The sequence below is a fragment of the Bos indicus genome, chromosome 17 (genome assembly GCF_029378745.1).
Source record: "Bos indicus isolate NIAB-ARS_2022 breed Sahiwal x Tharparkar chromosome 17, NIAB-ARS_B.indTharparkar_mat_pri_1.0, whole genome shotgun sequence".
NCBI classification, from domain to species: Eukaryota; Metazoa; Chordata; class Mammalia; order Artiodactyla; family Bovidae; genus Bos; species Bos indicus.
Genome location: NC_091776.1, coordinates 3,114,270 through 3,140,740, shown reverse-complemented (window position 1 = coordinate 3,140,740; position 26,471 = coordinate 3,114,270). Strand labels below are relative to the sequence as shown.

At 39.7% G+C, this 26,471-nt stretch overlaps 1 protein-coding gene across 1 annotated transcript in view; it reads right to left on the bottom strand.

The window, feature by feature from the left end:
- Positions 1–26,471, bottom strand: part of DCHS2 (dachsous cadherin-related 2) — a 324,121-nt gene that overhangs the window by 187,699 nt on the left and 109,951 nt on the right. Inside the window, exon 3 of the mRNA XM_070768961.1 lies at positions 6,399–6,590. Coding sequence (XP_070625062.1) covers positions 6,399–6,590 — 192 coding nt within the window. The remainder of the gene's footprint in view (positions 1–6,398; positions 6,591–26,471) is intronic.

Sequence of the window (26,471 nt, the reverse complement as noted above, 5' to 3'; positions counted from 1 at the left end):
CCAACTAATTAGAAACAGATGTCAACTACTGCAGCATTGGATTTAAATTGGTTATTTAGTCCTAGGATGCCTTTTACAACTGTCACAAAGTCTATTAATAATATATTTCTGAAGGCTTGGGTAAATATTTCTATATGCATATACTGAGGCGTAAATAATCACATAGACTTAATCTAAACTCCTCTGTCTACTATTGTTTTTGTTTTCCGCTGCTTTTCTAACATAGAAGCAAAACATTCCTGAAACCACATATACAGGGGTTGGTAAATTCTAAACACATAGACCATGGTACTTTTATTGAGTTAAATCACTTTCCTTCAAGTTAGTTTCTACATGAACATTGTTGCTCATTGTTCAGTCACTAACTCGTGTCGGACTCTTTGAGACCCCATGGACTGCAGCACATCAGGCCTCCCTGTCCCTCACTATCTCCTGGAGTTTGCCCAAGTTCATGTCCATTGAACCAGTGATGCTATCTAACCATCTCATCTTCTGCTGCCCCCTTATCCTATCACTTTCAATCTTTCCCAGCATCAGGTCTTTTCCAATGAGTCAGCTCTTCACAGCGGGTGGCCAAAGTATTGGAGCGTCAGCTTCAGCATCAGTCCTTCCAATGAACACTCAGGGTTAGTTTCCTTTAGGCTTGACTAGTTCTCCTTGCATTCCAAGGGACTCTGAAGAGTCTTCTCTAGCACCACAATTCAAAAGCATCAATTCTTTGGCACACAGCCTTCTCTATGGTCTAACTCTCACATTCATACATGACTACTGGGCAAATCATAGTTTTGACTATATGACTTTGTCAGCAAAGTGATGTCTCTGATTTTTAATATGCTGTCTGGGTTTATCATAGCTTTCTTTCCAAGGAGTAAGTGTCTTCTAATTTCATGGCTGCAGTCACCATACGTGGTGACTTTGGAGCTAAAAAAACAAACCTGCCACTGTTGACACTTTTTCCCCATCTATCTGACATGATGCGATGGGACTGGATGCCTTCATCTTAGTTTTTTTAATGTTGAGTTTTAACCCAGATTTTTCACTCTCCTCTTTCACCCTATCAAGAGGCACTTTTCACTTTCTGCCTCTAGAGTGGTATAATGTGCATATCTGGGGTTGTTGACATTTCTCACGGCAATCTTGATTCCAGCTTGTGATTCATAAAGCCCAGCATTTCACATGATAGAACTTAAATAAGCAGGGTGACAATAGATAGCCTTGCTATACTCCTTTGCCAATTCTGAACCACTCAGTTATTCCATGCCCAGTTCACTTTGCTTCGTGACCTGCATACAGGATTCTCAGGACACAGGTAAAATGGTGTTGGAGAAGACTCTTGAGAGTCCCCTGGACTGGAAGGAGATCAAACCAGTTAATCCTAAAGGAAATCAGTCCTGAATATTCATTGGAAGGACAGATGGTGAAGCTGAAGCTCCAATACTTTGGCCACCTGATTCGAAGAACTGACTCATTGGAAAAGACCCTGATGCTGGGAAAGACTGAAGACAGGAGGAGAAGGGGATGCCAGAGATGAGATGGTTGGATGGCATCACTGACTCAATGGACATGAGTTTGAGTAAACTCCATGAGTTGGTGCTGGACAGGGAAGCCTGGCATGCTGTAGTCCATGGGGTTGCAAAGAGTCGGACATGACTGAGTGACTGAACTGAGGTAAGATGGTCTGGTATTCCCATTTCGTTAAGAATTTTCCAATTTGTTGTGATACACACAGTCAAAAGATTTAGCATCATCAACGAGGCAGAAGTAGATGTTTTTCTAGAATTCCCTTGCTTACCCTATGATCCAGCCAATGTTGGCAATTTGATCCATGGCTCCTCTGCCTTTTCTAAACCTAGTTCATGGTTCATGCGCTGCTGAAGCCTAGCTTGAAGGATTTTAGCATAACTTACTAGCACGTGAAATGAGCACAGCTGCACAGTAGTTTGAACATTCTTTGGCACTGCCCTTTTTTGAGGTTGGAATGAAAACTGACCTTTTCCAGACCTGTGGCCCAGCTGAGTTTTTCAAATTTGCTGACACATCACTTTAACAGCATCATCTTTTAGGATTTTAAGTAATCCAGCCGGAATTCCATCATCTCCACTAGCTTTGTTCATAATAATGGTTCTTAAGTCCCACTTGGCTTCACACTCTAAGATGTCTGGCTCTACATAAGTGACCACGTTATCGTCATGATCCAGTTCATAAAGACTTTTTTTTTGTACAGTTCTTCTATGTATTCCTACTACTTCTTCTTAATCTCTTCTGCTTCTATTTGGTCCTTGCCATTTCTGTCCTTTATTGTGCCCATCCTTGTATGAAATTTTGCCTTGATATCTCCAAATTTCTTGAAGAGATTTCTAGTCTTTCCCATTCTATTCTTTTCCTCTATTTCTTTGCATTGTTCAGTTAAGAAGGCCTTCTAATCTCTCCTTGCTGTTCTCTGTAACCCTGCATTCAGTTGGGTATATCTTTCCCTTCATCCTTGCCTTTGGCTTTTCTTCTTTTCTCAGGAATTCATAAAGACTTCTCAGACAACAACTTTGCCTTCTTGCATTACTTTTTTTTTTGGGGGGGGGGTGGTTTTGCTCACTGCCTCCTGTACAATGTTATGAACCTCCATCCATAGTTTTTCAGGCACTCTGTCTACCAGATGTAATACCTTGAATCTATTCATCACCTGTACTGTGTAATAATAAGGGGTTTGATTTAGGTCATACCTGAATAGCCTAGTGGTTTTCCCTACTTTCTTCAATTTAAGCCTGAATTTTGCAATAAGGGGCTCATGATCTGGATCACAGTCAGCACCAGCTATTATTTTTGCTGACTGTATAGAGCTTCTCCATCTTGGGCTGCAAAGAATGTAATCAGTTTGATATCAGTATTGACCATATAATGATGTCTATGTGTAGAGTCATCTTTTGTGTTGTTGAAGGAGGCGTTTGCTCTGACCAGGGGACTCTCTTGACAAAACTCTGTTAGCCTTGACCCTGCTTCATTTTGTACTCCATGGCCAAACTTGCCTGTTACTCCAGGTATCTCTTGACTTCCTACTTTTGCATTCAATCCCCTATGATGAAAATACTTGTAATAAATTTAGACTCATTTGTTCCATCAATTCATGTCTTAGGTAGGTAGCTTCTCCCAGTAATTTAAAAAATTAGACCAGAAAGGTATTAGCAGTACTGATCTACATAAGTGGGTATAAAGCAGATAAAAAAATTTAGGAAAAGTCTCTAAAACAGACTATGTAAAGGGAATGCATAGAATAATGCATATAGAAGGCTATCTTTGTTGCACTGTAATGGAAAATTGAACAAGTTATACCTAAAATGTACTTTAAAATGTAGAATGATCAGGGACAACCAAAGCAATCTTGAAAATGGACAAAGCTAAAAAAATACATGATATCATGACATATTATAAAGCTAAATAACCAAGAGAATATATAGCTAGTACAAAGGGAGACAATTAAAAAAAAATAGGGTGTCCAGAAGTAGACACACATATATAATCACGTGATTTATGACAGAGGTGACACTGCACACAGTGAAGAAAGACTGACCATTTCAGCAAATGGTGCTGTGTCAACCGAGTATCCACACTGGGAAAACATGAAACTTCCTCCCACGAGACTGAAATAATAAGTGCAAAAGTTAAAACAATTAAATCTTTGAAAGAAAATATCTTAATGTCCTATGCACTGTGCTAAGTCACTTCAGTCGTGTCCAACCCTTTGTGACCCTATGGACCATGGCCGGCCAGTCTCCTCTGTCAAAGGTATTCTCCAGGCAAGGATACTGGAGTGGGTAGCTGTTTCCTCCTCCAGGGGATCTTCCTGACCCAGGGATCTAACTCGAGTATCTGGCATTGCAGGCAGATTCTTTACAGTTGGAGCCACTAGGGAAGCCCTTAATGTCCCTAATATAAGCAAATACTTCTTAAAGGGGCAGAAAAAAGTACTGGCTGTAAAGGGAAACAAATGGATAAGCTGAGTTACATTGGAATTAAGAATTATTATTCCTCAAAAAACTCTATTAAGGAAAAAAAGAGGCAAGTCACAGAATTGTAGAAAATGGATGCATTAATGTATCTAACAAAGGGTTTGCATGCCAGAAATTTAAAGAATTCATACAAATCAATAACAAAGAAGTCAATAGTATAAGAGAAAATGGGTAAAGAATTAGACACTTCACAAAACCAGTTATAGAAATAGCCAAGAAATATATGAAAAACAAATAAAAATTTTCATTTATAATTTTATAAATGAAAATTAAATATATTAATTCATTAGTTATCAAGGAAATGCACACCCCAATGTGACCACCACCACGCAGGGACAGAACTGCTATCACTAAAATGACACTAAATATCAAATGTTGGGGAGGATATAGAACAAATGAAATTCGTGGGAGTATAAATTGATAAAACTATTTAAAAAAGTTACTTGATTTTCTGATGATGTAGTAACTCCATGTTAAATATATGCCCAATACAAATGCTTACTTTTGTTCAATAAATTACATGTATAACAGTGAATAGAAATCCCACCTGCCAAAGCCTAAAATGGATTCCATCAATTACAAAACAGATAAAAACTATTGTAAAGTCACATAAAATAATACTATAAACCAATGAGAATGAATGAACTACTGCTACATACAATCGCATGAGTGATGTTCACATATCCTGCAAAAGAAACAATAAAAACACATACTGTATGAAATCATTCACTGAAAGCTTAAAAACAGGTAATGTTTGGTGGTAGAAATCAATACAGATTATCCTTAAAAGGCAGGAGGGATGGTTACAGTAAGGGGCCAAGAGAGGGGCTTCTACGCATATGCTTTCATTTTGCAAAAAATCCATTGAGCTGTACAGTTAATGATCTGTGCAATCTTCTGTAGGAACTTTATATGTTAGTTTAAAAGTTCACCCGAAAAAGACCTAAGAGCCAAATCAAAGGTGCCCCTATAGATCTTAGGGTTTCCCTCGTGGCTCAGACAATGGTCAAGGGAACGGCTACCCACTCCAGTATTCTGGCCTAGAGAATCATGGACTGTATAGTCCGTGGGATCACAGTGAGTTGGACACGACTGAGCGACTTTCACTTTCACTTTAGAAAGGAACAAGTAGCAATGTATGTACTGTGCTGTGCTTCAGTCACTCAGTCTTGTCCAACTCTTTGTGACCCTGTGGACTGTAGCCCACCAGGTACCTCTATCCACAGGGATTTTCCAGGCAAGAATACTGGAGTAGGTTGTCATGACTTCCTCCAGAAGATATTCCTCCTGGGTCTTCCCAACCCAGGGATCGAAACCAAGTCTCCTGCCTTGCAGGCAGATTCTTTACTGTCTGAGTCACCAGAGAAGCCCAATAATATTGGAGTGGGTAGCCTATCCCTTCTTCTGGGTTGGCTTCTACCCAACCCAGAAATCGAACTGGACCCCCCTGCATTGCTGGTGGATTCTTTACCAAAACAATGAATGAAACACATCAAACATACAAAAAAAATATCAAGAATTTATAATCAAAGTAAGAAAAAAATCATCAGTAATGTTTGAAGATAGTAAATGCATTGACTCATTTAAAAAACTGGTAAAATAAAGTGAAATAAGCATTATCCTGGCTTTCTTGAAGAATTATACTTCAGGCCAATCAAATAGTTGATGAGAGAACATTCTTCTTAACTGAAGAATTTCAGATAATAAATGCAAAAAATAACAATTCAAAACTCGCCCCACTGAAACCCCTAGTGAAATAATGGCATGTGCCTGCTGATGCAATAAGAAGCACAGAGCACCACCTGAATAAAGCCAAAGTTCATCAGTCTCTAGCTCAAAATACCATTTTATAGAAACTGTGATAAAAGAAAAAATTAAATGAATCTCAATAATGCAATCAACCTTATTTAGAATATGGAAATTTTATAGGCCAATTGATCAGATTTTTTCCAAAAATAACTACTGTAGGAGAAAAGGTAGGGGGGACTAGGTGGAGGGCTGACTGTTACACGTTGAAATTTAAGGTATATAGCAATCAAATTCATTTGTGGACTAATTTGGATCTTGATTAAAACATGCCAACTATTAAAAGTTTGTAATCTTTTTTTGTAATCCAGTAAATCTAAAATGGAATATACATTAGATAAAGAATTACTGCTAATGTACTGTAGTGTAGTTGTGTTTTTAAAAGTCATTATTCATTAGAGCTATTACTGAATTATTTACAAATGAAATAATATGTCTGGTGTCTGCTTCCAAACACTCCAGCAAAGGAAAGAGGTAGTGATTTATGAAACAAGATTGGCCAGTTGTTGATTGTTAATCCTTGGTACTCTCAAATGCACACACAGTGGTTCACTTTTGAGTGTGTGTAAAATTTCACAGATAAAGACTTACCCCATCCTTAGCTTTCACCAAGAGATCATAGGTGACTGGATCTCTTTCCCTGTCAGTGTCTTGAGAAACACAGATGCGCCCATCATGTGGGTCTATCTGGAATGCTTGAGGTGCTTCGTAGCTTTGGAATCCAGTATAAAGAAAATACTCAACAAAGCCATAGAGTCCTGCATCTGCATCGGAGGCTTTTACCTAGGAGACAGAAGGTTGATCAGTGAGGAAAGAGGAATGTCAGCATGACCTTTCAATGGACTACAAATCACCATCCTAATGTGCACAACCAAGTGGTCCACATAGCTATTCACAAAGTGTTGTTGTTCAGTCACTCAGTCTTGTTCAACTCTTTGTGACCCCATGGACCACAGCATGCCAGGCTTCCCTGTGCTTCACCATTTCCTGGAGCTTGCTCAAACTCATGTCCATTGAGTCAGTGATGCCATCCAACCGTCTCGTCCTCTGTTGTCCCCTTCTCCTCCTGCCTTCAATCTTTCCCAGCATCAGGGTCTTTTCTAATGAGCCAGCTCTTCACATCAGATGGCCAAAATGTAGGCTTGGTTTTCTCTCTCTTCCCTTATGTTCTGTGACGATACACCTTCACTCTCTCCCTCCCTTTTTAAGGTCTCCTTTTCAGTCTCCTTTGCCCATTCATGTATTTTTATGTCCTCTCTGAAAGTTTGAATTTCTTGGTCCATTTGCCTTCTTATTCCACTCACTATGCCTAAATGATCTCATCCAATCTCAAGGGTTTAAATCTAGATGCTCACCACCTGATAACTTGTGGATTCCCACTCATTCTCAAACCCTTGAAGTGATGAGCTTAACACTTACCTTCACCCTTTCACAGCAACAAGGACAAAGAAATCAGGGACAACCACTAGTATCCAATCCAGTTAACAGGATTCACCTTGGAGCATGAGATTCGGCTTTCCTAGGTCAGATTTCCTTCAGGGGGTAATGCCCCCACCAGGGCCCCAAACAATCATGCAGACTGAACACTACACAGAGATGCCTTGCCCAGGGGGCGTGTGGGGGCGAAATCCAGCCTGTGTTCTGCTGGCCAACAGGTGCACTGACATGGAGCTGAAACTGCCCAGAAGAAAGGGCACCTTTCTCTTTAACCAGAGTATGATTTAAGCTAGCAGTGATCATATGCCCGGTAGAAAAGAGAAAGCATCAGAATTATGAAAGCACTTAACTTATTTATACTAACTATTAGAGTATGCAGTTAGAAATACAACAGGCTATTAATAGAATTCAAAATATTCTTGCATTCATAGGCTTGGTGTAATTTTTTTGATATGCAACCCAATTAACTAGTGATAACAAACATCTAGATAGCACTGACAATAAAAGAAGCACTTGAAAGGGAGATCAACCAAAGGAGGAGGAAGAGGAAGAAGGAGAAAGAAAAAAAGAATAAGAACTATATGTTACAGAACACGTTATATATATATATATATATATATATATATATATATATATACACACACACACACAGAATACAGCTAAAAAAGGTTAAAACTAGGATTCAAATTCAGGCAATTGAACAGCAGACTACACGCTACTGAAGATCATGCAATCCTGCCTCTCAAGTATCACCCCTTGTCATTTCATCACTTTATCCTTTATTTACTGAAAAATACTCCTCAAATCCCCTAACCTTCATTCAGTACAGAATTGCTAGATGATGTGTAACATCATATGAAGTTTACTTCATAAGCATGTGGCTCTCTGACCAGAGGATCATTAACATGAAGAAAGTGATGCCTGTGCTCTTGAGTCTTAGCTGACCCTTCTCTTCCCCATGGCCAAACCCCAACTGAGTTCCAAAACACAGAAAAATAGAATGATGATCACTGGAAATATGAGAATTAAGCAGGTCAATTCAGCAAGTCCAATGTCCAACTAAAAGACATTCCAAAATAAGACAGTAGAGGACAGAGACAATGAAAGAAAGGAGCAGCCCTTCTTTGGTTCAGAGGACGTGTTCTGAGGAGGCCCCCAAAGCCACTCTGACAGGGGAGGAGACAGTGGAAGACACACTCTGGTTTTTAGCTTCCTCAGCCCCTAAGTGAGGTTCCTCTCACATTTCACTGGACAGTTTGTTACATGGCCCAACCTAACTCAGAAGGAGACTGGGAAAAGCTGACGATTGCCCAGGCATTTGGCGAATGCAGTCTCGGCCGCAAGTGCCCCTGTGTCTCTATATGAAGACGTGCATGTGAGCTATGTAAGTCCCCGAGTGGCCTCTCTATGTAGTAAAATTTAAGCAAGCAGCAAGCATACCCTAAGCAGTCTCTGCAGTGTCATCCCACTATTGATTTCGTTTTGGCAGTTCTACATATTTCTGTCAGGCTTTTTGGAGGGAGGTAAAATAGAAGACAATTAATTCCCATATTTTTAGTAGACCTACTGCTCTCATTTAAACTCTATATTTAAAAAAAAAAATAGTCTATCTTTCATCAGTACAATATACAATAGAAGCTAAACCTTAATTATCGTGTTTCCCAAATGAAATTCCACCCCAATAACACACTCAATAAGCACAAGTTCTCATAAATCTGCCTCTTCATCCTATTCAATCTTGACCGTGTAACTGCAATGTGACTTTGGGGGTTATCTCTGTAGCCTCACCTAGTGGATCTCACTCAGGGACAAGTTTGCCCTCATGAGGGCGTTTGGCATTGTCTGGAGACAGTTTTGATTTTCACAACTGGGGAAAGAGTTTTACTGGCATTTCAGGAGTTGAAGCCAGAGATGCAGCTAAACCATGAAAGAACAGACCCTACAACAAAGAATTATCTGGCCCTGAACCTGATGAAACATTTTAAAACTGGCAATATTATTTTCCTCTTTAATTTTTTTCAGCTGATGACACAGTCTTTTACATTTATTTTCACTCTCATCAATCTCATATTCTCAGGCAAAATTATTCATCTTGTGCAACTAGCTAACATGTTTGTGAGATATTCTTCTCATCAGATGGGCTGAACCAGGAAATCCACAAACTTCCCCACTACAAAGAACTCAATTCCAAGTACATTTGGTCTACTCCATTCTGTCAGCTGTTAATGATTTAGTAGCCTCAAGTTTCCAAAGACACCAAACATATCTTCTAAAACCATATGGTACTCTCAGTAACTTTGGCTTGATTGGAAGATAAGCACAATGAACTTAAAATTCTAAAATTCATTCTCAGCCTATAATAGCCCATATTAACAAGTAACATGGCTTATATAAAATGAGTTTCCTTATTTCCAATTTTTCTCACTTGGACTTGTGGCAAGCAAAATATATGGAGGCAAAAGTCGGACACGAGTGCTGGTAATCAGTGTATGTTATCAGTTCAGACCCTAAGTTTCAGATCATGAAATTAAAAAGTATTCCTCTTCTCTTTATTCAACTCCCTAAAAATAGTGGCCTACTCACTAATAATTGGTCTTGTAAAGTCTACATGTAATTTGGCATTTTTAAAAGGTCTGCATTTTCCAGTTTCCACTGACTTTACACATAAAATTTAGGTAATTTAAAATAATAGAAATGGCTTTGCCAAATCTTTAAGAGAAAATTCTGACTATTGAGTAAATAAGCTCAGTGGGCCCTTTCATCAAGAAATAGCTGCTTCAGAGAAAGAAGCTTCTGATTAGAGTCTATGATCTGAGTCCTGTGGGGCTAAATTGGGGATCTAGAGGACAGCTTCGGAGAAGGCAATGGCACCCCACTCCAGTACTCTTGCCTGGAAAATCCCACGGGCGGAGGAGCCTGGAAGGCTGCAGTCCATGGGGTCGCTAAGAGTCAGACACCACTGAGCGACTTCACTTTCACTTTTCATTTACATGCATTGGGGAAGGAAATGGTAACCCACTCCAGTGTTCTTGCCTGGAGAATCCCAGGGACAGCAGAGCCTGGTGGGCTGCCATCTATGGGGTTGCACAGAGTCGGACACGACTGAAGTGACTTAGCAGCAGCAGCAGCAGCAGAGGAGAGCTTGGGAGGATCTCATCCTTGAATCACTCAAAGAGTCACATCACAGTATCCTCAATGACATCCTTGTTCCTCCTCTCAGTCTCAATTTGCCTGCTTTAGACTGAGAGGAATTTGATAATTTTTACTTTAAACTTATTCTGACTCAAAACAGTTTGTTCTCCCTCCCAGTCTCCCAGCTGGACCTTTCACTAATTTAATGGAGACATTATAAAGATGCAAGCTATTAATAAAATAGTAATACCTCCTTGATTCCATTACTAGCTTCCTGAAATTTAAAGAATTTTTACCACTTCCTTCTTTTTAACATCTGGGTAAGGATTTTTCCACATGAAAATGTCATGTTGAAAAGTCGAAGTTTCAGTCACTCAGTCACGTTCCACTCTTTGTGACCCTGTGGACTGTAGCCCGCCAGGCTTCTCTATCCATGGAATTCTCCAGGCAAGGATACTGGAGTGGGTAATCATTCCCTTCTCTTGGGAATCTTCCCAACCCAGGGATTGAACCCAGATCTCCTACATTGCAGGCAGACTCTTTGACATCCAAGCCACCAGGGAAACCCCTGAATATGTCATGGGACAAAATGGGAACAATGGCTCTTGAAAACATGTTTTCATATTCTACAAACACACTGGATCCATCTGCCTTCCCATCACCAGCAGAGCCTCCCTCTACTTAGAAAGGTCTCCTCTTCAACAATTGGGTGCATGCCCAGCCAATCACATTGGCACCCTGAAACCCAAAAATCAACCTAGAGTCATAGGGTGATATATTGTTAGTGACACTATCCTTTATATACTGCTGGGCAATCATATCACACTTAATTCAGTGGTCTCTGTATAGAAGCCTTAGAGCCCAACCTAAAAAACTGAGTGATCAAACACCAAAGATCCTAGGAAAAAAAGGCTACACTTCAAAAATTTTAAATTAAATAACTCATTTTAATTTTTTCTTATTTTAACTTCCAAAATTTCAAAGACTCAGGAACCAGAGATCAAATTGCCAGCATTCATTGGGTCATGGAGAAAGCAGGGAAATTCCACTGCTTCTGCTTCACTGGTGGCTCAGATGGTAAAGAATCTGCCTGCAATACAGTGAGACCCAAGTTTGATCCATGGGTCAAGAAGATCCCCTGGAGAAGGGAATGGCAACTCACTCAACTATTCTTGCCTGGAGAACCCCATGGATAGAAGAGTCTGGTGGGCTACAGTTCATGGGATTGCAAAGAATCAGACACGACTGAGTGATTTAACACTTCTACACACTTTCAGTTTCTGTTTCACTGACTACACTAAAGCCTTTGACTGTGTGGATCACAGCAAACTGTGGAAAATTCTTAAAGAGATGGGAATACTAGACCAACTTAATACTTCCTGAGAAACTTGTATGCGGGTCAAGAAGCGACAGTTAGAACCTGGCATGGAAGAACAGACTGGTTCAAATTGAGGAAAGGAGTACGGCAAGACTATATATTGTCACCCTGCTCATTTAACTTCTATGCAGAATTCATCACATGAAATGCCGGGCTGCATCAATCACAAGCTTGAGTCGAGACTATTGAGAGAAATATCAACAACTTCAAATATGCAGATAATACCACTCTAACAACATAAGGTGAAGAGGGACTACAGAGATTCTTGATGTGGGTGAAAGAGGAGAGAGAAAAAGCTGGCTTGGAACTCAACATTAAGAAATCTAAGATCTTGGCATCACGTCCCATGACTTTATGGAAGACGGAAGGGGAAAAAATAGAAGCAATGACACATATTATTTTCTTGGGCTCCAAAATCATGGTGGACAGTAACTGCAGTAATGAAATTAAAAGATGCTTGCTCCTTGGAAGAAAAGTTATCACAAATCTAGACAGTATATTAAAAAGCAGATACATCACATTGCCAACAAAGGTCCATACAGCCAAAGCTATGATTTTTTAAGTAGTCATGTACAGATGTGAGAATTGGACCATAAAGAAAGCTAGGCTTTCAAATTGTGGTGCTGGAGAAGACTTACAAGAGTCCCTTTGACAGCAAGGAGATCAAACCAGCCAATCCTAAAGGAAGTCAACCCTGAATATTCATTGGAAGGGCTGATACTGAAGCTTAAACTCAAATACTTTGGCCACCTGATACAAAGAGCCCACTCACTGGAAAAGACCCTGATGTTGGAAAAGGCTGAAGGCCAAGAGGATAAGGGTGCAGCAGAGGATGAGATGGTTTGATAGCATCACTGACTCAATGGACATGAATTTGAGGAAACTCTGGGAGATAATGATGGACAGGGGAGTTTGACATGTGACGTGGGTCGCAAATAGTCGGCCATGACTTAGCGACTGAAAAACAACAACTTCCAAAATCTCTACCATGAGCATAAACTAGTTTGAAGAACCAAGGTTACTGACACAACATACTCACACACAGATCTTCAAATAGAAATAAAAGAAGAAGAAAGAAATGCAAAATAACTTTATACATTGAAGCACTTTTTATACTGGCCAGTCACGGATGTAACAGCTAAAACAGGGCTTCCCTGGTAGCTCAGCTGCTGAAGAATCCACTTGCAATGTATGAGATTCCAGTTCAATTCCTGAGTCAGGAAGATCCCATGGAGAAGGGATAGGCTACCCACTCCAGTGTTCTTGGGCTAGCCTGGTGACTCAGACAGTAAAGAAGCCACCTGCAATGTGGGAGACCTGGCTTTCATCCCTGCATTGTGAAGACCCCCTGGAGGAGACCATGGCAACCCACTCTAGTATTCTTGCCTGGAGAACCCCCATGGACAGAGAAGCCTGGAAGGCTACAGTCCTCGGGATCACAAAGAGTTGGACACGACTGAGTGACTAAGCACAACAATGCCGGCTAAACCAGGGTTATAATATCTCAACAGAAGCTGGATTCAGCACTGGGGACCACAATGGAATCAAATATGCCACTCTTGAATACAATTTTGGCAAGTTCACCAATGTCAAGGTCTTACCAAATCTAACAATCAAAATCGGGCCCTTATTTTGTACACCACTCAGCTGCTTTCACACAGCTAATCATTTCCTTCTCATTGAAACTCTTCTTCATCAGTGACCACACTCTGACTCTCTCTCCTACATTTCACTGACTACCTTTAGTTTTCTTTACTGCCTCTATGTTCTCTCTGACTTCTGAATACTGTTGTGCTCTGGAGGTCAGTCTTGGGACCGCTTGGCTTATCAATCCACAGTCATTACCTGTACTGGGCTGAAAGGTGGCCAATACAAAAGACACATGACGAAAGGTGGCCCCCAAAAGACACATCTGCCTCCTAATCCTTTGAAACTGTGATTTTACTTTATTTTATAAAATAGTGAATCCTAGCTTGTATTGCCAAAGTTGTGATTAAGGATTCTGAGAAGAGTTTATCCTGGATAAGCTTTATCAGATGAACTTTTAATCCAATGGACAGAAGAGGAGGAAGCAATGTGACCATGGAAGCAGAGACTGGAGTGATGTGGCTACAAGTCAAGGAGCACTTTACAGGTGTCAGAAGCTGGAAAAAAACAAAGTGACTTCCCAATAAAGCCCTTGGAGGGACTAAGGACCTGCTAGATTTTGTTCTTCTAGCCTCCAGAACTACGAGCAACAAGAATTACTATATTCTTAGGACACAAAGTTCATGACTATTTGTAATCGAAGCCCTAGGAAACAATATGCACCTTGAATGATCCGACCCAACCCCACGGCATTAAACCAACACATATTCCTCCAATAATTGGTCTTGTGCCCCAGATTCATACATCGTCCAATTAATTAAACCTCTGAAGTGACTAAAAGCAGAGCACATCATGTGAAATGTCAGTCTGGATGAATCACAATCTGATATCATGATTGCTAAAATAAATATTAAAAACTTCAGATATGGAGGTGAAACCACCCTAATGGCAGAAAGTGAAGAGGAACTAAAGAGCCTCTTGAAGGGATAGAAGAGCAGAATGGAAAAGCTGGCTTAAAACTCAACATTAAAGAAACTAAGATCATGGCATCTGGTCCCATCACTTTATGGCAGATGGAAGAGGAAAAGTGGAAGCAGTGGCAGATTTTCTTTTCTTGGGCTCCAAAATCACTGCAGATGGTGCCTGTAGCCATGAAATTAAAAGATGCTTACTTCTTGGAAGGAAAGCTATGACAATCCTAGACAGTTTATTAAAAAGTAAAGACATCACTTTGCCTACAAAGGTCCATATAGACAAAGCTATGGTTTTCCCAGTAGTCATGGATGAATGTGAGAGTTGGACCATAAAGAAGATTGAGTGCCTAAGAATTGATGCTTTTGATTTGTGATGTTAAAGACTCTTGAGAGTCTCCTGGACTGAAAGGAGTCAAACCAGTCAATCCTAAAGGAAATCAATCTTGAGTATTCATTGGAAAGACTGATGCTGAAGCTCCAATACTTTGGCCACCTGATGTGAAGAGGGGACTTATTGCAAAAGACCCAGATGCTGGGAAAGATTGAAGGCAAAAGGAGAAGAAGATGGCAGAGGATGAGATGGTTGGATGGCATCACCGACTCAATGGACATGAGTTTGAACAAACTCTAGGAGATAGTGAAGGACAGAGAGGCCTGGCGTGCTGCAGTCCATGGGGCTGCAAAGAGTCGGACATAACTTAATGACTGAACAACAACAAGTGACTAATAGGTACTTCCAATGTACCGATTCCCACCACTCCAACATCCACTGCTCTGCCAGTGATTTTAATGAATAGCACCACCATTCACTTATTATATTGGCAGCCAGAGAGATACTACTGAAACACCAAATCATGTTACTCTCCTGCTCAGAATCTTCCAACTGCTTCCCATACTCATGAAACCCAACTCTCATTTGGCCCCTTTCTCTTACCTCATCTCCCACTGCTTTCTGACTCACTCACTATCCTCTGGATACACTGATCTTCTTGATGAATCTATATAATGTATACTGTATACAGGTATAACTGTATACCAGTTATACATGTATGAAAGTGAAAGTGAAGTCGCTCAGTCGTGTCTGACTCTTTGTGACCCGTGGACTGTAGCCCACCAAGCTCCTCTGTCCATGGGATTCTCCAGGCAAGAATACTGGAGTGGGTTACCATTTCCTTCTCCAGGGGATCTTCCCGACACAGGGATCAAACCCAGGTCTCCCACATTGCAGGCAGATGCTTTAACCTCTGCGCCACCAGGGAAGCCCTTAAATACAAGAATACAGTCTCTCAGAAAACCTCCTATAGAGACACAGAACCTCAGATCCAAGTACTAACATCAAAGATTTCAAAGGGAGGAAAGGAAGCCAGGTTGAAAGAAGAAGGGGGAGGAGGCGGGAGAGGGGGGTGAAAGGGGTGGCCTTACAGACGTCTCCTGCCACCTACAGGTAACCAGGCGTTATGGGACTTTTCCCTGGGCCTCCAGAGAAGGGAGGACTGGAACTCGGCCCTGCCAGAAATCAGACCAGACCAGAACCAGAATTTGAGTTCTCTGCCAAGATGAGGTGATCAGTCTCCAATCCTCAGCTCAGGCTGAGGGCCCTTCGACCAGATTCCTGCATCCAGGACCGGGGGACTAGAAAAAACGGGGAAGGATATGAAGGGTTAAGGAGAGGAAAGAGAGAGGGAAGGGGAGAGAGGTCAATAAAGTCTCTTGTTCCTTACCGGTCGGGGTACTCTGGCCAGTTGTCCGCGTCAGGAGACCAGGGACAAAAGGGTACCAGTTGCAGCCTCTGGGTCTGGTCCATTGGCAGGCAAGCTGGCCCCTGAGTACCCTGAGTGGTCAGGATGTCAGCCTCAGCGAAGAAGAGTCCCACCAGAGTCGCCATTTGTTGCAGGAAGGTGGACCCCTTCCAGGGCCCAAAACTGGGCTCTTGTCTAACACTCAGAAATGAATTGTCCAAGGAGACACATGTGCTGACAAAGCAAGAGATTTTAATGGTAAAGGGCACCCGGGTGGAGAGCAGTAGGGTTAAGGGAACCCAGGAGAACTGCTCATGTATATCTGATAGCTTATTGTGAACTGTGTCAGATCTGTGATCTCGGAAGAGAATTTGGCTTCAGGACAAGGGACGAGGCTTCAGGCACTCAGAACTTCATGTGGCAAAAGTTTTACTACAGTGAAAAAGGGAAAGAGAAGCTTCTGACATCAGAGCAGGGTGGGGCACTCTCTGCCTGCTTAGTAGTTTAGGTGGGGCTTTATATACTTTTTTCATTGGTTACTAAGAATAGATTAAAAGAATGTCTCAAGGTTTTAAAGGTCTTACCAGACTCACTCCCACAACATACATCTTAAGATAACAGGATCAGTTAGAAGGTTCTTGTTAAGAAGGAGAAACATGTCCTGGAGCAAGATATATTCTTGTTACATAGTCATTAAGTACAGAGCTTAAGGAAAACAAACCCTTGAGCAAGCTGTGTTGCTTTTGTTATGTAATCATTAGCTCTGGGCTTAAAGAAAGTTAGTCTTAGAAAAAGCAGATCATTGCCATAACAACTCATAGCTTAAGAAAAAAAGTCTTATGTGACTAAGACAAAGCAAAGTAGAAAAAAAAATTGTCCTTTTCTCCTCCTCTAGGGCCCCGGATTTGTTATCAACCTACTTAAGAATTAACTCTCTCATAACTTCCTCATTTCCTTCAAGTGTCTGTAAACACCACCTAATCCCCTCCAAAGGACTTTCCTGATCACCTTACACGAGTGTCACCCTCACCTTTGCCATCCTCTGCCCTTTACTTTGCTTTGAATTTCTTCCCAGTGCTTATTTCTACACTACAGTCCATGCTTCTGTGTATTTATGTAATATTTGTCTTCCCCACTGGAATTATCCTGCTCCCTGCTACAACCCCAGCACCAACAACAGCAGTACCTGGCTCATGGTGAAGAGGCTCTAAAACTGTACTGTATGAATGAAGGAAGGAATATTTTCTTATTCCTAAGACACAATCTATCAGCTAAGCTATATCATTATATAACAAAATCCAAAATGTTAAAAATGGCAAAAGGAAAAGAAAATCATCCTCAGGCATGTGAAAATTTGAAACAGAACTGTGTTTTATTTTCAGTTTTTAAAATGTGTTTTCAGAGAAGTTGATAAAGGCATTAGATGAATAAACTGAATATATAGTTTCAAGTTAAAAATTAAAAAGTTTACTTCTCTGATGTTTTTATTGAGAAATGAGATTAAAAGATGACTAATCCCAATGCTTATTATGCCCCCTCCACGAAAAAAAAAAAAAAAAACAGCCAAAGGAAATTTTGTGAAAAGAGATCAATGGGTAGGAATAGGGTGGTAACTTGTTTTACAAAGTTATTACAAAGTCTTAAATTAAAAAACAGCATGACCTTGAAGGAAAAAACAAAAGAGAGAGAATTGGCAGGCAGGTCAATAGAACACAAAAGTAGGACCTGAAACAGATCCTGATAAACCTATTTTTTTTTTGGGGGGGGGGGGGGTATTACAAAGAAAACATCATAAACCATGGAGGAATGTGGGTTTATCCATGTAAGTTGCTAGAAAAATTGGCAAAGTACATGGGGGGGAAAAATCAAGTTTGCTATTAACCTCACACCAAAATAAATTCTACACAGATATGTTAAATGTAAATAATGAAATCATTTAAGGCACAATGAATATATAGGGAAATTCTTGGCTGATTCTTACACTGGAAAGAAATTTCAAAGCAAAAGGAATTACAAAACTAAAACAGATGGACAGAAATCACAAAGGGAAAAGTCAATACAATGACTGCATAACCATGTAAAACTCTACTATGTTAAAAATAACCACACACACAAAATTTCAATGCAAGTTAGTTATGATATCTGTAAGAAATGTAAAAAACATATTAATATGGAGATAACTCTTTAAAAATAATACTGATTACTTATTACAAAAAATTAGGCAAAGGACATAAATCATTTATAGAAGAATAAATATATGTAAGATTTTCAACTCACTAATAGTAAAATAGGTGAAAAATAAAATAATATACTTTAAACACTGGTAATCATTAAAACTGTCAACTATTAAAATAATTGACAATCATTAAGTTAATAGCCAGTTGGTAATCATGATGTGTGTGTGTGTGTGCATGTATGTGCACACACACTTAGTCATGTCCAACTCCTTGAGACCCCATGGGCTGCACCCTGCCAGCCTCCTCTGTCCATGGGATTTCCCAGGCACAGGAGTGGGTTGACATTTCCTCCCCCAGGGGATCTTCCTGACCTAGGGATCAAGCCTGCATCTCTTGCACTGTCAGGCAATTCTTTAATGCTATCGCCACCTGGCAATCATTAAAACTCATGTTAAGTGTGGCAAAGATGAAATAAACATGCAGTCATTTTTAAAGCCTATCTGGAAAGTAATTTTGTTTTTACCATATACATCTGGTAAGCATTCTCCTAAAACCTAAAAATAAACCTTGACCCAGTTAGTATTTTTCTAGGAATATATATAGCCAAATACTTGTGTAAAAGATATACCTGTGGTGGATTCATGTTGATGTATGGCAAAACCAATACAATATTGTAAAGTAACTAACCTCCAATTAAAATAAATAACTTTATTTTTTAAAAAAAGGAAAAAAATAGTATAGGATTATTTAATCTAAAACCCAAATGTCCACAATAAAATAATTATTATATAAATTATAATTTATCCATATGATAAAAAAATCAATGTATTCATGGAAACTATGACTATATATAAAGACATATATTAAGTGAAAAAATACAAGTAAATATATATATATATATATATATAAAACATATCCCATTTATGCAAAAAAATGCAACATATAGAATAAAATCAAAAGGATAAAAATCAGAGGAGCTAACACTTCCAAACTCATTTTATGAGGCCACTGTTACCTCAATACAAAAAATAGATAAAGACACTACAAGAAAAGAAAATTATAGGCCAACATCCCGGATATTATAGATGCAGAAATCCTCAACAAACTATTAGCAACTATTAGCAAATCAGACTTAATAATACATTAAAAAGATTATGCACCAGGATCAAATATGGTTCAATATCCACAAATCAATCAATGTGACATGCTACATTAACAAAATTAAAGATAAAAATCATGTGATCATATGAATAGATACAGAAAAAGCATTTGACATAAAAGTGAATACCCACTGATAAAAAAAAAAAAAAAACAGCAAGATTGCCTTTATTTTTAGATAAAATTGTATTATATACAGAAAACTTAAACACTTAACAAATATTGTTAATAAACGAGTTCAGTGATGTTGCCAGGTATAAAATCAATATACAAAAATCTGTTGCATTTATAAACACAAATTATGAATTATCAGAGATTTTTTAAAAAAGATATCCCATTTACAATTACATAAAAAAATCATAAAATACCTAGGAATATATTTAACCTAGGTGGAAAACCTTATATTGAAAGCAGCAAGACATTGATAAAAGAAATTGAAGCAAATAAATAGAAATATATTCTGTGCTCATGGATTGGAAGAACTAATATTGTTAAAATGTCCATTCTATAAAAGCAAATTACAGTTCTGTGTAATCCCTTTTGAAATTCCAAAGGCATTTTTCACAAATACAGAACAAATAATCCTAAAATTTGTGTAGAACCATGTGAGAACCCAAATGGCCAAAATAATCTTGAGGAAGAAGATCAAAGCTGGAGGCATCTCACTTTCTGATTTCAAATTGTATTACAAAGCTGTAGTAATCAAAACAGCATGGTGCTTGCATAAAAATAGTAACATAGATCAGTGGAGCATGCTAGAGAGCCCAGAAAGCAACCCACACTCAAACTCACTTCCATCGAGTCGGTGATGCCATCCAGCCATCTCATCCTCTGTCGTCCCCTTTTCCTCCTGCCCCCAATCCCTCCCAGCATCAGAGTCTTTTCCAGTGAGTCAACTCTTCGCATGAGGTGGCCAAAGTACTGGAGTTTCAGCTTTAGCACCATTCCTTCCAAAGAAATCCCAGGGCTGATCTCCTTCAGAATGGACTGGTTGGATCTCCTTGCAGTCCAAGGGACTCTCAAGAGTCTTCTCCAACACCACAGTTCAAAAGCATCAGTTCTTCGGTGCTCAGCTTTCTTCACAGTCCAACTCTCACATCCACACATGACCACTGGAAAACCTATAGCCTTGACTAGACGGACCTTTGTTGGCAAAGTAATGTCTCTGCTTTTGAATATGCTATCTAGGTTGGTCATAACTTTCCTTCCAAGGAGTAAGCATCTTTTAATTTCATGGCTGCAGTCACCATCTGCAGTGATTTTGGAGCCCAGAAAAATAAAGTCTGACACTGTTTCCACTGTTTCCCCATCTATTTGCCATGAAGTGATGGGACCAGATGCCATGATCTTAGTTTATACACAGGGAGGTACTATTCGTTATGAGAAAGTGGTCCTGTCATGTGCCACAACCTTGAGGGCATTATGCTAATTGAGATGTCAGACAAAACAAATACTGCATGATACTACTGATAGGTAGGTCTTAAAAGTCAAACTCCCTGAGACAGATAGTAGAAAAGTGTTTGCCTGGGGTGGAAGAAATAGGCGGAGTTTGGTAAAAGGGTATAAACTTCAGCTGTAAGATGAATAAGGTCTGAGGATCCAATATAAAACATGGTGACCACAGTTGATAACACTGTACTGTATAATTGAAATATGCTAAAAAATCTGACTTAAAACTCAACATTCAAAAACAAGCAACAGACTTGATCTGGTCCATATGCCAGTTTATCAACCCCCAATCTAAAGCATAAGCAGAGGACTTCCCTGGTAGTCCAGTGGATAAGAATCTGCCTGCCAATGCAGGGAACATGGGTTCAGTCCCTGGTCTGAGAAGATTTCACATGCCATGGGGCAAATATGCCCATGGGCCAAATATGCCCATGGGCCACAACTACTGAGTCTGCACTCTAGAGCCCTCGAGCCGAAACTACTGAAGAGGAACTAAATAGACTCTTGATGAAAGTGAAAGAGGACAGTGAAAAAACTGGCTTGAAACTCAACATTCAAAACACTAAGTGCATGGCATCCAGTCCTATCACTTCATGGCAAATAGATAGGGAAAAAATGGAAAGAGTGACAGACTTTATTTTGGGGGGCTCCAAAATGACTGCAGACAGTGACTGCAGCCATGAAATTAAAAGACGCTTGCTCCTTGGAAGAAAAGCTATGACAAACCAAGATAGTGTTTTAAAAAGAAAAGACTTCACTTTGCTGACAAAGGTCTGTATAGTCAAAGCTATGGTTTTTCCAGCAGTCATATTCAGATGTGAGAGTTGGACCATAAAGAAGGCTGAGCGCTGAAGAAGTGATGCTTTCGAACTGCGGTGCTGGAGAAGACTCTTGAGGGTCTGTTGGACAGCAAGGAGATCAAACCAGTCAATCCTAATGGAAATCAACCTTGAATATTCATTGAAAAGACTGATGCTGAAACTGAAGCTCCAATACTTTGGCTGCATGATCCAAGATCTGACTCACTGGAAAAGATCCTGATGCTGGGAAAGATTGAAAACAGGAGGAGAAAAAAAAAAAAAGAAAACAGGAGGAGAAGTGGGCAACAGATGATGAGATGGTTGGATGGCATCATGAGTTCAATGGACATGAGTTTGAACAAACTTCTAGTGATAGCAAAGGAGAGGGAAGCCCGGTGTGCTGCACTCCATGGGGTCACAAAGAGGTGAACATAACTGAGAGACTGAACAACAAAAAGAGACTTAGGGACTAGAACTAAATGTTCACACACACACACACAGGATAATTCAGTGATGGTTGTGTTACTTAACTAGATAAGTCAAGAATCCAATCATCACATTGTAGACTTGAAATAACTTCCAATTCTATGGGTAGATTATATCTCAATAAAGCATAAAGGACATGGCGTAGCAACTAAACAACAATAACAAAACATAAATGAGACAAATGTTAAGTAATGCAATGTGGGGGATAAGTGGTTTTGTTCTTATTTCATTCAATTTTTTTGTCCAAATTTTCATATAGTTTTATTGAAACAATATTATGACAAAGAAGCTGAGCATCAAAAATGCTAAACCTAAAAAAGAATTTTATTTAATAGGCATTTGTCATCTATTTATTCAGCTATTTGCAAGTGCATCCTCTAGTACTTCATTCCTGAAGACCCACTTAAGCACAGACATATGAGAGCATTATAAGGCCTAGGGCATTACTGACCTCTGAATCAGGCATCTGCAAGTTTTTTCTGTAAAGAGTCAGATAATAAGTGTTACTATTTTAGGCTTTTCAGATTACAAGGCCTCTTTTAACTCAATTCTGCCATTTTACCGTGAAAGAGCCATAGATGATACGTAAGTGAATGGCTTTGTTCCAAAAAATAGTTTTATTTATAAGCACCAAATTTGATTTTATAATTTTCACTTATGACAAAATATTACTTCTGTTTCTGTTTTCAATCATTTAAAGATATAAAAATGTTCTTAGCTCACAGGTGTTACAAATACAGGGGTTCCATTCCTGGTCTCAAAGATTCCACATGCCATGGGGCAACTACACCCACGGACCACAGCTACTGAGCCTGCATTCTAGAGCTCAAGAGCCACAACTACTGAAGCCCATGAACTCTAGTCTGTGCTCCACAAGAGAAGCCACCTCAACGAGAAGCCTTCTACCACAATGAAGAGTAGCCTTCCACTTGCCCCAACTAGAGAAAAGCCTGTGCATAGCAACTAAGATCCAGTGCAGCCAAAAAAACAGAATAAAAAACAAAGGCAGAGGGAGAAATCTCTTAGAAAAAGTCAGCACTTCAGGACCAAGAGAGTACCTCGGAAGTGACTTCAGTCTAGAGTGTATTAGGGGCTCATCTGAGACCCCATATTTGAGCTGGTTTTATAGGCAAGTTTACTCTCCATTCATCATCACTATCTCTATGTTGTATTCCTACAGTAAAGCTAAATTTTAAAATAAAGGAGAAGCAGCAGGAGTGGAGGAAGAAGAAAAAGAATCAAACCATTTCATCTTATTTCTGGCCCCAGACAAATGTTTTCACTAAGTTAAATCGTTATGGCATGCCTTTATAATGCTTGTCGTTGGAAAATTAAAACTAAAAACATTACCTACTTTTGTGAAGATCCTTTAACTTTACATTTAAACACACACACACTCGAATCAAATAAAACTAAAACCCCCAAAACATCCAATGTATCTGTGCTACGGGGAATCAAAGGAAGTTAAAGTTTCAGGAACTACAGCCCAGGAAGTGCTCCTCCCAGAGTTCTTTTCTACCACTAACACTTAATGAGGTCGAATCTTCCACCGCACATAAGATTCTCTTCTTTAAAAGAATAATTAACTGATAGTTATAAAAACTAGGTTGCCATAATAGCTGATCCACTGATTGGTATGTTCAAACTCATACTTGCCTTTGACTTATTAACTATTTCAGCGATCTGATTTAGGTTTTTTATATTCTTAATACTCTTGTGGCAAAAGAACAGATAGAAATACTGAAAGCAATTTTAAGTAACTGGTTAACTCAATACTAATATTAAATGGGGAGGGGGGGTTCAGGATGGGGAACATGGGAATACCTGTGGCGGATTCATGTTGATGTATGGCAAAACCAATACAATATTGTAAAGTAATTAACCTCCAATTAAAATAAATAAATTTATATTAAAAAAAATCAACTCACTTCATAAGTAGTAATTCACACACATACACACACACACACACACATGAAGTAGCCCAAAATATACCTACATCATCTTTTACTTCCAGATACATGCTCAGACAGTAAAGACTGTCCTCAATGTGCAAGACCCAGGCTCGATCCCTGGGGCAGGAAGATTCCCTGAAGAAGGGAATGGCTATTCACTCCAGTATTCTTGCCTGAAGAATTCCATGGACAGAGAAACCTGGTGGGCTACAGTCCATGGGATCGCAGAAGAGTCAGACATAACTGAGTGAATAACACACACACACACCTGAAAACTTCTAGTTTCACAAGTTTTAACTGCATGAGTTTCTTCAGTTTTAAGGTCTCTGTTTAATTGTTTATATAGAATTAGCATTAAAAGTGTTAGTAACAAAAGCAAAATCCTCTTGGCTGTGGTTCTTCTTATCATCTAACATTCACAGCCATCCTCTGTCTCATTTTCACAAACAGTATCACAGTAAAACTTTTTTAATTGTTTAAGACATCTGTCATTTTCAAACATTTTACAGTACTCTCACAATCAATCTATAATAAAATGGAAAAAATGTGTTTCAAGAATAAATAAATGTTTAATTGCATGTTTTCATGGTATTCTTACAAGTATCTGGAAACAAAAAGAATTACATGATAAATATTTTGTGTATCCAAAAATAAACTTGTATTACAAATACTGTATGATTATCAGAGATGTTTACAATGTCTAATACCATAAATCCTTAAATAACTAACAAATTCATGAGAGGATCTTAGCTAAATATTTTCTCCAAGGTTTTATTTCCCTGAAGCCCAGACATAAATTCTTTAGCCATTATGAGTCTTACATATGATGAAACTTGGCAGAAGAAACAGGGATTATAAAAGCTGATATATCTTATTTCTTCCTACCTCTAGGATTTCACAGTGGGATTTATTTTCATATCTGCCTCATATGCACATTCATTAGTGCTTACAAACCGCTGCGTCAACATCTCTCCTTCTCTCTCTGGATTCCCTGCTTTGGTGACCTCATCCAGTCTCCTTGTTTTAAATACCTCCTGTTAGGATAACCTCACTTCAACCGCCTCTTTGCGCTCCAGATTCACCTATGAAAGAATCTCCATGACTTTCCCACTGGACATGGTTCATGAGCATGTCACATTCAACATATCCAAAACAGAACTTTCCATTTCTTCCCACTCACGCTCCTGGTCACTTCTCTCTCCACTTCTCTTTCCTCTTTTCCAATTAGATGGCACCTTCATACAGCCTGTAGTGTAGTAGGGTTAGTTGTTCAGTCATGTCCGACTCTTTGCGACTGCATGGACTGTAGCCCACCAGGCTCCTCTGTCCATGGAACTTTCCAGGCAAGAATACTTGGTGGGTTACTATTTCCTCGGAGAAGGCAATGGCACCCCACTCCAATACTCTTGCCTGGAAAATCCCATGGATGGAGGAGCCTGGTGGGCTGCAGTCCATGGGGTCGCAAAGAGTCCGACACGACTGAGCGACTTCACTTTCAGTTTTCACTTTCATGCATTGGAGAAGGAAATGGCAACCCACTCCAGTGTTCTTGCCTGGAGAATCCCAGGGACAGGGGAGCCTGGTGGGCTGTCATCTCTGGGGTCGCACAGAGTCGGACACAACTGAAGTGACTTAGCAGCAGCAGTACTACTTCCTACTCCAGGGGATCTTTCTGATTCAGGGATTGAACCCATGTCTCTTGTATCTCTTGGATTGGCAGGCAGATTCTTTATCACTGTGCCACCTGGGAAGAGCCCACAGAGGGAGGAGAGGAAAAATAGGGAAGATTAGGGCAAAAAAAATGTTTCTCCAAGAAAGTGGCCCCACACAAATACCAGGGCAGAGGGGCAGTGAGACTGGGAGGATCACAACTGGCTGCCCAACTCCTTCCCAAGGTAATGGGCTGCCCTGCACATAAGAATCTAAAATACGAAGAAGACTGTACATGTTTGGGGGCTCCGTCTGTGTGGTCCCCAGAAAAGGAAGACAATCAGACACGGCCTTCCCTGCTGTCACCTGCATCCCTTCAACATGAGCAGCAGGGGATGAAGGCCATGGGCCACGGAGTACCACTGGCCACTGAAAAGTAACGCTCATTACCTTTTGACCAGTTTCTTAATTCAAGACAGACCACTGTGCAGAGTTACAGAAACACTACTATTTCTGGAGAAAACAAAAAAGCTGAATACTATACCCCTAAACTTCTAACAGGTGTTCTCTTTGGGATGCAATCATGGCAAATGTTCATTTTTTAAATGATATGGTTTTGTAAACATTGTTTTCTAATGAGCCTGCTTTACTCCACATATATGTATGTACACACATATGTGAAGTTTCTATGTTATATGATTTTTAAGTGCTACTTTTCCTCTATTCCACACACACAGGACACCCT